Source organism: Schistocerca gregaria, chromosome 3, assembly GCF_023897955.1.
Source record: "Schistocerca gregaria isolate iqSchGreg1 chromosome 3, iqSchGreg1.2, whole genome shotgun sequence".
NCBI lineage: Eukaryota > Metazoa > Arthropoda > Insecta > Orthoptera > Acrididae > Schistocerca > Schistocerca gregaria.
The window spans coordinates 226,046,754-226,059,427 of NC_064922.1; the positions used below are offsets into that span (position 1 = coordinate 226,046,754).

The 12,674-nt window shown below is 41.2% G+C and overlaps 1 protein-coding gene across 1 annotated transcript in view; it reads right to left on the reverse strand.

Annotated features, from left to right (window-relative positions):
• LOC126354834 (NECAP-like protein CG9132) overlaps nt 1-12,356 on the reverse strand; it is a 35,288-nt gene extending 22,932 nt beyond the window's left edge. Inside the window, exons 1-3 of the mRNA XM_050004784.1 lie at nt 12,125-12,356; nt 11,633-11,838; nt 11,360-11,550 (exon numbers count right to left, since the gene is read on the reverse strand). Of these exons, the coding sequence (XP_049860741.1) occupies nt 11,360-11,550; nt 11,633-11,838; nt 12,125-12,210 (483 nt within the window). The 5' untranslated portion in view covers nt 12,211-12,356. The remainder of the gene's footprint in view (nt 1-11,359; nt 11,551-11,632; nt 11,839-12,124) is intronic.
• Nucleotides 12,357-12,674: the final 318 nt, after the last annotated feature.

The following is a 12,674-nucleotide window of genomic DNA, read 5'->3' on the forward strand; positions in this document are numbered from 1 at the left end:
AAGAAAACAACAATCAGATGTTGGCAATCCGTGAATGCATGGAACAATGCAGTTTCCAGATGAACCAGACCTGTGGTGGCCTGGAAAATCCAAAAGCCACTTTGCAATTGTGATATATGACCTCCAGCTTCATGTCACCAACAAAGAAGGCAGGTGACCATTCATTTGATTGGCTTACGCAACCCCTTTGTGAGAGAGAGTGGCTGTTTGTTTGTTTGTTAGTTGGTTAGTTAAAATATGTGGGACCTTTCCCAGTTTCAGGACAGGAATAATAATAGCTTCCCGCCACTGAAATGGAAATTCTCCTTCCCACCAATTATGATTAACAAGCCCAAGAATACATTTCATGCTACAAGCATGAAGATGTTCGAGCATTTGGTTGTGGATTTTGTCAGATCAAGATGCCGCATCTCGACACACCGCCAAAGTGCTGCGAGGCTCAAATTCACTAAAAGGAGCACTCTATGACAGAGCGCCATGGGCATGGAAGGATAGCATGTGCCATTCAATATGGTATTTCTGGGTCAGAAAATGAGGATGGTAATTACTGCAAGCAAACATTTCAGCAAAGTGTGATGTAACACATTCAGCAAGTACCACAGGATCAGATAAGATGTTACCACTGACATGGATACCACAAATTTAGCGGAGTTTAGTCCATGCTTGGGATGACTGAGTGTGGGACTGCATAGACGATCCATATTGTTCCCAAGATTCCTGCTATCTTTTCTTTATTAAAAACTGCACTCTCACCCAGAGTCTCCTGAATACTATTAAATTATTCACAAAGGGATGGCGTGTGTGTCATTGAAGTACCCTGCAGCATTCCCTGGTAACTGTGTCTGTATCTTGAGACCCCTACGGCACCGGCAGCCGTCAAGCTACAGCATGAATAACAGTATCAATAGTATCCTGTACCACTTTGTCAATACCTGTCGCACAACTGGCTGCAAAAATGGCTGTGGAGGAGGAAGACTGCCAGTCAGCTTTCTGAAGTGGCCAACGTGGAGAATGCTCCAGATATGTGAGAGTGGAGAGGGAGAGAATGAAAGGAAAATGGTTGCTGTTACAAAGATCACCATGGACACATCACTGAATCAATTTTAAGACACTCAGGCTCCAAACTGTAAGATCAATAATTGAGTATGTTCCATGGGCCGCGCTGAAATGTGTTGCACCTCCAGTGCTGAGTAGGCAGACATCCAACCCTGACAGGAGGTGTTCTAGTACTCAGCCTCAGCGATACAGTGTTGCAGTGCCACAAAGAATTATGAGCGTTAAAGTCTCCCAATAACAGGAAGGGAGGAGGTAGCTGTTCCACTAACTGTAAAAGCTTGTGACACTGGAATGATCCTTTTGGTGGTAGATAAGCACTAAATATTTTAATCCGAACTGACAGGTAGACACTAATGGCCAAAGTATCTAGAGCAGCAGTAAGTGGCACCTCCTCACTGGAAGCATCAGAATGTATAAGAGTACAGAGCCCACTAGACACTTCCTTGATTTGAACATGATTGGCACAGTAGGATTTGTAGTTTATCAGAGGAGGAATGTGTGTTGCTGTGAACGGTGTTTCCTGAAGTGCTATGCCAACAATGGAGTAAGTAGCCACTAAATGAGGAAGTTCAGTCAGGTGGCAATGGTACCCGTCACAGTTCCATTGAAGGAGCACTGGCATTGATATTAGATTTAAGAAAGTGGCAAATGGAAAAGATGGTTGCAATTACTTCGCTGCCGGGTTGCAGTCCACCTAATTGTGTGATCCGATGTCAGTGTGCATGGGCTCAACTGCTACAGGAATGGAGACCAGAACATTTGAGGCATCAGAAAGTAGTTTATCATTGTGCTTATTCTTCTCATCCTTGTGAGACATCGATTTCTGTGAATTTTATCTTCCAGGAGCGAAGAGGACCGTAATTTCCTTCAGCCTGCAGCCCATGGCTGCTAGTCCTTGTTTTGAGATGTAGCAACTTGAGAGGCGTCAATCCTGACGAAGCCAGATGATGACAAGGCATCTTTGGCCTCACCATTGGTGTAGGAACAACTGGTGCTTCAGGTGTAGGGTACGAGGGAACTGACATTCCCTCCACCAACTGTAGGGCAGACCCAGAATACGACCATGGCCAGGAGAGGCCGTGTGAGACCTTATTGCATGGGTATGGACTGTAAGACAACAATCTTAAAATTTGAGACTGTGTCAGTCGGGTGCAGTCTTTCAAACTTTTTCTTCAAATCTTGGTAAGACAGGCAGTCAGGCATTTTATACTCTTTAATTTTCTTTTCCCTCTTGATCACTGAGCATCACAGTGAATGAGAAGGATCCAGTTCTGGACATATAGGAGGCTGGTCACAAGGGCTGCCCTCATGGGATGCCCATCCACATGCCTTACAGATAGCCTCATCAGAAAAGCGGGAGGATGTGTGTCCGTACCTTAGGCACCTAAAACATCTCATTGGAGGAGGAAAGTAAGGCCTGACAATACACATATGGACCATGCATGACCTTATCTTCTCACGTAAAATGTTGCCTTTAAAGGCTACGTCAAAAGCTCCAGTATCCACTCAATTATCCTTGAGGCCCCTCCGGATGTAGTGCACAAAATAGACTCCACACCAGGCCAGATTAGTAAGCAGCTCTTCATCAGTTTGTGGTGTTAGGTCCCAATGGAGGATAACACCTTGAATTATACAGAGCTCGGTACGCGGAGAAATGGTGGTATATCTTTTATCTTGGCACAGACTTTAAGTGCCCACAAATGGTTGGTGTTGAGATTTTGATCAGCAAAGATCCATTTCTCACCTCCTCTACTGCAACAGCCTCCCAAACCAATGTTCACTATTTTCAAAGAAAAACAGTGGCTTCACTGTAGTGAAAGATCTGCCGTCAGTTCGGGAACAAATTCAAGACTTTGGTACACTCTCCACTTCCATTTCTCCTTACCTAACTCTCATCTTGAGGCATGGTCAGAGAGGGAAATGCCATAGGAACATTAACTCTGTATTAAAATCGCTAACTGCTGAGATGGCTGTGTTGGCATGGCCACCATTAAATTTGACCTGTTTCATTGTGGATCATCAAGCCCCAATGCCACTCACTCCGCTAAGAGGCTCTCCCAGTGGGCGTCACACCGCCAAATCAAAGGCCCCCTGGCACAGCAGCCATAGCCTGGAGTCCTGGTACCCCAAAATGGAGATAGGTACCTACTCCTTCACTGACATCGGAACTACAGCTCAGGCATCGGTACTGTGATCCCTGCATTGTCAGGTGGCTAACACCAAGAGGATACTACATGACAACCCCACCATGACAGACTGGCTACTGCAATGGATCTCGAGTGCAAAAATGGATCTATCTGATTGGTGGGTGCAAAAGATAACAGTGCACAGTGGAGCATTAATGCATCACAGTAAAGCGTCCGTTCCCAAACAGTCCGCACTTCAGTAAAAAATTGGAAAGTAGAGGTCAAACACAAAATGAGGACCAGAATTTAAAAAGCCAAAAAAACATAAGGGAGAAAAGCATTAAAAAAGTAAAAAGAGCAAAACCCTAGAGAAGTACAATGAACAGTCAAAATACCAAGGTAAAAATGTGACCAAATAGAGAGACTCCTATTAATCACCTCTTACAACTGGCAAGGAATGGCCACTGGTCTACTCTAGCCCCTGACACTAAAGGGTAAGTTTTTATATTTACCCATAGAAAGGCTATCACAGTATCTGATGCACATGCAGTTAATACTATATCTTAACTAGAATTAATCTGCGAGCTGTTAAATGAATACCTTAAGAGGCTGAAGATTAAATTACAAGCAAAAGCAAGTTTCTCACAGAACATGAATTCATGTAAGAATTGTAAGTGATCCTCAGCCATTCATAAACTGAGAAAAGTCCATTGTAAAAGCTTACATAGTTAGTTTTGACAGAGGACACTATATAGAAACTAAAAATGTAGAGTTTATGGCTGTGCAGCAATACAGCTGGTTTAATTTTAATAGTAGAAGTAAAAAGTAATGAAATTGCATGAATAAACATTCTCTATTTTCTTTTTAGTATTAATCTATGTTATTTCTAGGCAATGAAACTACCTTTTCACCAAACAAAAATATTAGTCATTCCTGTAAAAGGGCTGATTGCTTTGGAGTGTTGTAGATCCCATGCCAGGCATTCATCATCCTCCACCACTGGCATTAGTCATGGTGGTGAATTGGTTGGTCGTAAGGAATCAGTACAGTAAGATCCATCTACATGGTGGGGATGTGATAGAATTGCAGAAAGGACCTACCATGCTTGGATGTGTCCATAACCACACTCAAAATTTGCATTAATTATTGGCTTATCAATGGGGCCCATTCAGTGTGTTTACCAGGAATGGCGCGCCACTTGCAGCCATGTAACACGGTTTAAGAACAGTTATCGAAAAAAGATCATTATCGACAGGCACTGGAGGCGAGTGTCACGCCTCATTAATGGCAACCGGTTTCAAGCCCATCAGGAATTGCTGCTGTCAATGAACAAAGGTCCATATCAAGACTCTGTAAGAACAGTGTTAAGGGAATTTAATGTAATGGACACATGGAGTATGGAGCCTCACAAAAGGTCATTGCTCACAGTAGCACACACAGATGCATTTCTTCAGTGGGTCAAACAACAGGAAAACTGGACAATAGCTGGTACAAGACCTAGTGTGGTCCAACGAGTTGGCGTTTTGCTCTTGATGATGTAAAGCAATGAATGCGACAGCCTACTGTAACGATTAACCTGTAGAGTATGGAGTGTGTAGCTCAGGCTGAAAGTGGTTCTGTGATGATTCTGGAGTGCTTTACCTATCATGACTTGTGTCCATGCATTCAGGTTTACCATGAAAATGAACCAGGGAGTTAATGCCACCATTCATGGTGACGAAGTGTTGCTCTTTCTTCATCATCTTCATGACAAGTAAACTGTGGCCACTCATCATTCAATCTAACAACTGTTGTGTCTCAAGGACTGCACACAAACAGCTATGCTATAAATTTTTAGCAGAAAAAGATTTTATCTGCAATACAACTGTTACAACTTTTCAACATACTATCCATGAGCACTTATACATTTTTCCGTCCCACTTCAAAAATGTCTGTCCAAGCTTATTTAGGGAAGTATGCTGTTGTACGCTGCACTAGCCTCTTCGCCGGATGAAAGATGCTACCCATGAATTTTTGCCTCTGTCTTTGGGAACAGAAAGAAGTCACATGCAGCCATGTCAGATGAATGTGGCAAGTGTGCAATTCCTCAAGAAGTCCTTGTTCTGTCAACCGTGTGGGCTGCAGCATTGTCGTGATGCAGAAGAAGTTGTCTATGTCTCGAATTTGTGAGCTGTGACCTTCGTGTTGTAATAACTTTTGACAATATCATTCACCACTGACAGTGGGACCAGGGTTCAAGGTCACAGAGGTGTGATGAACCATCTTGGTGCAGAAAGTTACCACCATCTTCCTTCCATCATCATTGAAATTTTATGTGTAGTTCCTCACCTGGAAAGTCTCGTACTGAAGACTGCCTCTCAGTTTCGGAATTACAATGGTACATCCATGTTTCGTCATCTGCGAGAATATTGTAGATGTCTTGGACTGCCGTTTATCAGATTTTTCAAGCATAAAATGATACCAATTGATTCTTATTTTCTCTCTCTCTCTCCCCCCCCACCCACTTTTTTTTGCTGTTGTCAGGGACTGTGGTACTCAATGGTCTGCACTGCAGTTGATGCAACATTTGGGTCCCTTTCATGTCACAAAATGTGAGACAAGGAATATCTTCAATCATTTTGTTCACAGTCTTAACGTTTTATTGGGTCACTGCCATTGATGGGTGACAGACAAGTTTCATCTTCAAGAGACTCTTGACCTCTTGAAATTTCACAAAACCAATCTCCTATGCTGGCCCCAGAAGATCCAGATTCACCAAAAACGCATTGCAGAAAACAGCCACATTCTTCTGCATTTAACTCCTTTTTGTAGTCATAATACATCACTGAACAAAAATCATGGCACAAAAGACTCATCTTGCACTTTGTTGTCAGGCTCATGCACTGCCTGCATCCTCGCCCACCATTTGCAATACAGTTTGAAATCCAGTGAAGAAACCCCATTGTAATCAGACTTCCAGTTTAAGAGCTGCTGAAGAACTTCAGCACAGCCCACACATACACCTACGTCTATATTCTGCAAACCATTGATGTGCATGGCAGATTACACATACCACTATAACAGTTATTATGGTTTCTTCCTGTTCCATACTTGTACAGAAAACGGAAGAATGGTTGAATGATGCTGTGTGTGCTGTACTTAATCTTGACCTCAAGGTCCCTATGTGAGCAATAAGTAGGGGGTTGTATCATATTCCTAGAGTTCTCATTAATCTAGTTCTTGAAACTTTTTAAGTGGGCTTTCTCAGGATTTCTCTATCTCTCTCTCTCTCTCTCTCTCTCTCTCTCTCTCTAGGGCGCAAAAACAACTGGAGTCACACGCACCCAAGTCAAAACTATAGAACATGAAGACACAGAGGAGTCCCAATTGCGTAAGAGAAGAAAGCTAACAACAGGGACGTGGAGAAAGGGCTAAAAAAAAAAAGATACCATACAAAAACGGACGTCCAAAACTAAAAATTAAATAGCCTTCTCCATACTGCTGTGGCAGATAAAAAGTAAGACGCGGTCGACAGCCCGCTTATCATTTGATAAAGCGGCCAATAACTGAGTCGCCAAAGCCAAACGGGAACGTAAAAGGTTAAAAAATGGACTTTCCATCAGGAAGTGACGGACACTTAAAACTTGAGTGCAATGTGTGCAAAGTGGTGGGCTCGCGCCACTTAGAAAATGAGGATGGCTAAAAAGGCAGTACCCAATACTCAGCTGAGTTAAAATAACCTCCTCATGGCAGGAGGGCCGAGAAGAGGTCGTCCAAGCCACTGGGAGAGGCTTAATAAGCCACAGCTTATTCCCGTGAAGATAGGACCATTGGCAATGCCAAAGGGACACCACCTCCTGACAGACGGCAACACAGAGATCATCAGAGGGAATATAGGTATTCGCAGGCTGAGGTAGGAGGACTGCAGCTTTGGCAGCAGTGTCAGCAACCTCGTCTCCTGGCAGTCCAAAATGACCAGGAACCTACAGAAACATCAGACTGTCTCCACCAAGAGCGAGCAGATGAAAGTTTTCCTGGACTCACTGTACTAAGGGATGGACGGTGTATACTGCACATAGACTTTGTACGGTGCTGAGTGAGTCTGAGCAAAGCACACAATTGAAAAGGCTGTGTCACCGGATGTACTCCATGGCCTGATACAAGGTGAAGAGCTCGGCTGTAAATACTGAGGAGTGTGCTGGAAGCTGATATCAAAAGACACTGGTGCCAATGACAAAGGCACACCCGACCCCACGGTCACTATGAGAGCCATCAGTGTACACACAGGTACTATCGCAAAGTTCCACGTGAAGGTCACGAAACTTAAGGCAATAGACAGAGGCTGAAGTAGTGTCCTAAGAAAGGGAATGAACGCCAAGGTTAGCATGGGCCACTTCACGAAGCCAAGGTGGTAAAGGGTTCACGCACAATGGGAAAGGTGCAGGTAGTGTCAAGTTAAGCTGCCGTAGCAAGTGCTGCAAGCAGACTCCGAGAGGTAACAGGGAAGGAGGACAAGCCCCATACTGATGATCAAAGGAATCATCAAAAACGGAGGCACAGGATGGGTGGCCACGCATGGCACACAAACGGCATGCATATCTGCTGAGGAGAAAGTCACAGCAGTAGGACAGCAGTAGTTCAGCAGCTACAGCATACAGACTCTCAATTGGGCTGGTGTAAAAGTCACCCATGGCCACACACTTGTCACGATGGTGGACAGTGTTGAGACAGTGTAAGAGGGATGGGCGTGGAGACACATAAATATAGCAGGAGTTTCCTCTGCTACACTCAATTTCAGTTCCTGTCTCATACACTACGGACTAGACACGACTTAAGTGCCACTAGCAGCCTTTACATGTGACCAAAATTTCTTTAGGTTTCGTGAAAGATCATTTGACAATAGTCTGCAAAGGTAGTCACTGAAGGTCTCATGCAACACTCTCTCGGCAGCCAAACATGATCCTTTGTGAATAACTCTACCTATAGCCCTATGCTTTGTTTTACCCCTATTATGTAGTAATCTGTTTCTTTAGAAGTTTCTTCACAGTGACTGTATACCAGGGAGGGTCCCTTCCCATCATGCAGGGCCAACTATTCTTTTAAACTTGAGCTGTAGTTTGTCTACGTGCTCCTGTCCTGTGCTGAAAGTTTCAAGTTCACCATACATTTCTGGTTTCAATGACACTCCAGCATCTTATTGCACTTTGACTAGGTCACTAAATCGTCCAATCCTAACCCCACAGAAAATCTCCGAGGCTATCTGGAACAGTGGATGAAACGTAGGAATCAATATCCCTGCAGCTGGATATGGCATACCTGAAGAAACTTCTGGATTCTCTTCATCATCATATTGAGTCTTCTATCAAGCTAGATGTGCTGTTACATAGCTTGGTATGATGTCTCCCAAGGTTGACCTTTTTTTTGCTAGTGTTCTTACTCTAGTTACAAACTATTATGTAATTTTACTACTGATTTCTCTGTAGGACGTATTTCTGAAACAATTATGTGATGTATTACTGAAAGAAAATTCAGTCACAAAACTGAAACAGGAGTGAGAACTCGGGGCACAGAAACAGTAATGTCAGATACATGTAATCTTGCAAGGAAGAAAATGAGAAAAGCTGCATTATACTTCTAATTTGAATGCTACTAAGAAGCATATTCCCGACCATGTAATACCTCATATGTACACCAGATTTGAAAAATTAGATAAAAAATTTAAAAAATCTTGACAAAAAAACTCCGGTTCACACAGAGGTTTATCAGTTAACTTTCTTCCTGTGAACTAGTCACAACTGGACCAGGAAAAATGAGGAGTGATAGTGGCTAGACAGAGTACATTCCACCTCACACTATAAAGTGGCTCACTGAGTACAGATGTAGATTCCATAAAACAAGAAAAGGCTGATAGGTAATGTAATGGAAGGTTAGAAGATGATATTCGAAAATATGTAAGAACAGTATGGATACAATGGTGTGCTTTTGACGGTTCAGCCAAGTTGTCAAATCTACATGTCCAGCAGTGGATGTCAAATGATCGATGATTAGTACAACTACCTTTCCTTTGTAACTTATTTAGTAAAACATTTCTATTTCAACTATGTACTAACTCACCTCATCTGAATCACTGTTATGATGTTCCAATACCACACAGGAATTAATCTCACTTTATTCTGACTCTCAATGTTTACAACTGTAATATAACAACTTCAAAGAGCTTGTATGAAGAGAGAAGAAAAGAATGAGTATGAATCAAAGATTTTCTTCCCTCAGTAAATGCAGTACACTACAGGTGGCTCTGACAATGTCCTTTGTTTTGGTGGGTTCTCTTCTCCTGCTGCACACAATGTGCTACATAGATCAACAGAGTCAGTCATAACAACAAGCCACAGCAGCTTTCTGGATGAAATTGCCCATTCAGCAATTTATTGTGCACCAGAATGAGCTTTTTATGCAGATTAAAACCAAATAAAACAGACTTAAAACTTCAGGAATATATAATGACCCATGTATGGTTAATGATATAATTTCAATAAAATGGGAAAATTGGAGACAAATGCCAGAGGCTGAAGCCACGAGGCACTATTCAACATTACAAAATCAGTCCGAGAAATTTTACATAAGAAAGAGCAGCAATGGTGGATGTGAAAACTTATTTCAACACAGGCCTATTCACTGATTCAGTGAAGGTTTTCACAGTATTTTCAATTTGATGGAGAAATTGTTACTGTGAAAGCCCTGTCGATTAATCATGTTTCTCAATATTACATGGTATCTTAATAACATAGATGTAGCAACTTCCCTTGCAACACATTAACTGCAAGCTCTTTCTGCATAGATATTTGTTTGCACAAAATAACTTCCGGGCTGAGGCCACGGTTTATGAATTAAAACATTGCCTGATGTTTTATCTCCCAAATACAGGAGACCCCTTTGAGGTAAAAAGCAACTAACTAATGATAGTTGTGTAGAATATCAAATAACCGAACACAATTATACTATATTGTGAAGAAAGATCACCATATAGATGAAAATATACAATTTCGCCAACACTGACACTAAAGAGCATGTGATAACAATACAACAGAATAAAACATTATCTACTGAATACATGGACGTCTGTCAAATTTTAACATCCCACTGAAAACTGTGCATCAGCTTTACCAGGCTGGATTGGTTAAGTGATGGCTCACAGCTTTGCTACCAGTATTGTGGACACAAATAGTTGGTACAGTCAACCTGTCCAATCAAGGCTTAGCTACAAGTCTGCGAAGGTTCAGACAAAGATTTCTCGGTAGTTCATGATGGATAAAATTCACAGAAAATAATATTTAGTGGGAGTTAGGAGTACATCACAAGCATTTCAGTTAAACTAACATTTGGACAGCTGTCCATACGCATAATTCTTGAGGGAGCAAAAATGCACCCAAAAGCAAAGAAACTGCACAAGTAGATGTAGTTGACCAAAGAGAAAATGTGGAGAAGACTGGTCAATGTCATCTTGAGGAAATGGTTGTGGCTGTCAGTTACAAATAAGGCTACTGAGGCATATGACATATTGGAAATCCCCAGATTGTTTATCGTAACTAGCCACATTGTATGGAAGAAACTCTGGGCAAGTTACAAATTTTAAAAGCAAGTTTCCTAGAATAAATTTCTTACATATACTATTACACTTATCAGCCATTAGTGATTTACATCTTTAAAATATGTTCTCATTCAAAAGTGACTGCCCATGTTTCAATATTAATGTTTTCTACTTTTGCAGTGGGTCACATACTTGTTTCCAAAATGGCATTCACAAAATTTCCACCATTTTCACAATATGCAACATGTTTACAGTACAGTTAGGGAAAAAATGATCAAACTACGATCTGTCAAGCATTGTGCGCGACACCAGTAGGAACAGACAAGTACAGTTAATAATTCTTTTAGCCATAAACCAGATAAAAAGACTAGATGTGCTATTTCTCTCTATAGGCAGCATAGATTTAGTGTGTACTGTACTGACATAAAAAGAAATTAAACTGTTCTCTCAAATATCTACAGTTACAACACTTTAAATTGTATGAATTCAAATAGTGTAGCCTATTGTGGGACTTTATTGACCAGACTAACAACAGCAAATATTTAACACTGTATTGAATTAATAATTCTTCACTCAAGGCATTAATCTTAAAACAATGCTTCTAACTCACAGTTATTTTCATGTTTATTTTTATTGTTTCCCCCTCCTTGAAGCGAAGGTCTAATTCTTGTTTTGGATCTTCTTTCTCCTTCTCAATTTCTTCTGATTTTTTGAGCCATTTGAAATGATCCTGTAGAGCAACATTCATATCAAAGCTGTCAGATCTGTCACTAAATCCGAGTCCGATAAAAGCTGCCCTTCCTGTGCAAAAGGAAAATCAGTTACAGTACTTCCAAATGCAAATAAAAACTGCTAATAAACGAATGTTATTTTCGTAACCTACCGCTGTCATCTTGAATTCTAATGACAAAGTAGCGTGAAGAATCTGAAACAGCCTCTATTGCAATTCCAGGATAAGCATCAATGGGGCATTTTGCGAATAATTCGCCTGTATTTTTATCTTCCAGCTTCAAAATACAATCATTTCCTTTCGACACCAATCTCATACGACCTGTCCACTGAGGCTCATTTAGATTCCAGTCAGCTGCCCTAGATGAATAAAGTATGTTAAGGTGTTGCGAAGCAAATCATACCATACACGTAATAAATATTTTACTGCTAATTTCAACAACAATAAATCTATAACTTGTCTGTCAATTCCATTAAGTTTGATTCTTACACATGCAATTCCATAATATTGAACATATCGAACATTAAAACTACAGTAAGTTTTCTGTAGTTTATCCATTTTGAACTGACACAGCTACGAACAGCTCACAAAGAATTAGGTGAATGATTTTAAGAGATGCGCATTAATCATAACATACAGTATTACCTGTAACCTCTATTTGTTGTCCTTGGAGGCAACTTATACACAAAAACTTCTGACTTTACTAACAATACGCTTTCGTATGTATCCATTATATACAGACTTTCCAACACATACACAATACTTCGTATCACTGACGAAGCTTCATAGCTCGCACAGGCGTATCGGAATTTTCAAATATCTTTGCCTATGACGTTGATCTGTCAGACGCGTTTGTCTCAAAGATCACCAACCACAACTCATATGCAAAGGAAAGGAGTGAAAGAAGCTATACTAAATTACTGCGCGAAAGGTAATTACATGAATAACTCCACGTGCATCTGTTGTATACTAGTACTATATTGACCTCTAAGTTCTCATTTTTCTCCACTGATAAAGGAAAATACGTATTTCATTTATTTTCTTGCAACAGAAGCAGGGCAGTACAGCACTGCATATAAGCCTAACCAGTTGACCCAAGCACATTTCCGTTGGGAACCGGTGTTTCATTATCTGTAATTCTCCATCTGTAACCACAAGAACCAATCACAAGGAAACAGGTTCTGCTGGTAGTAAT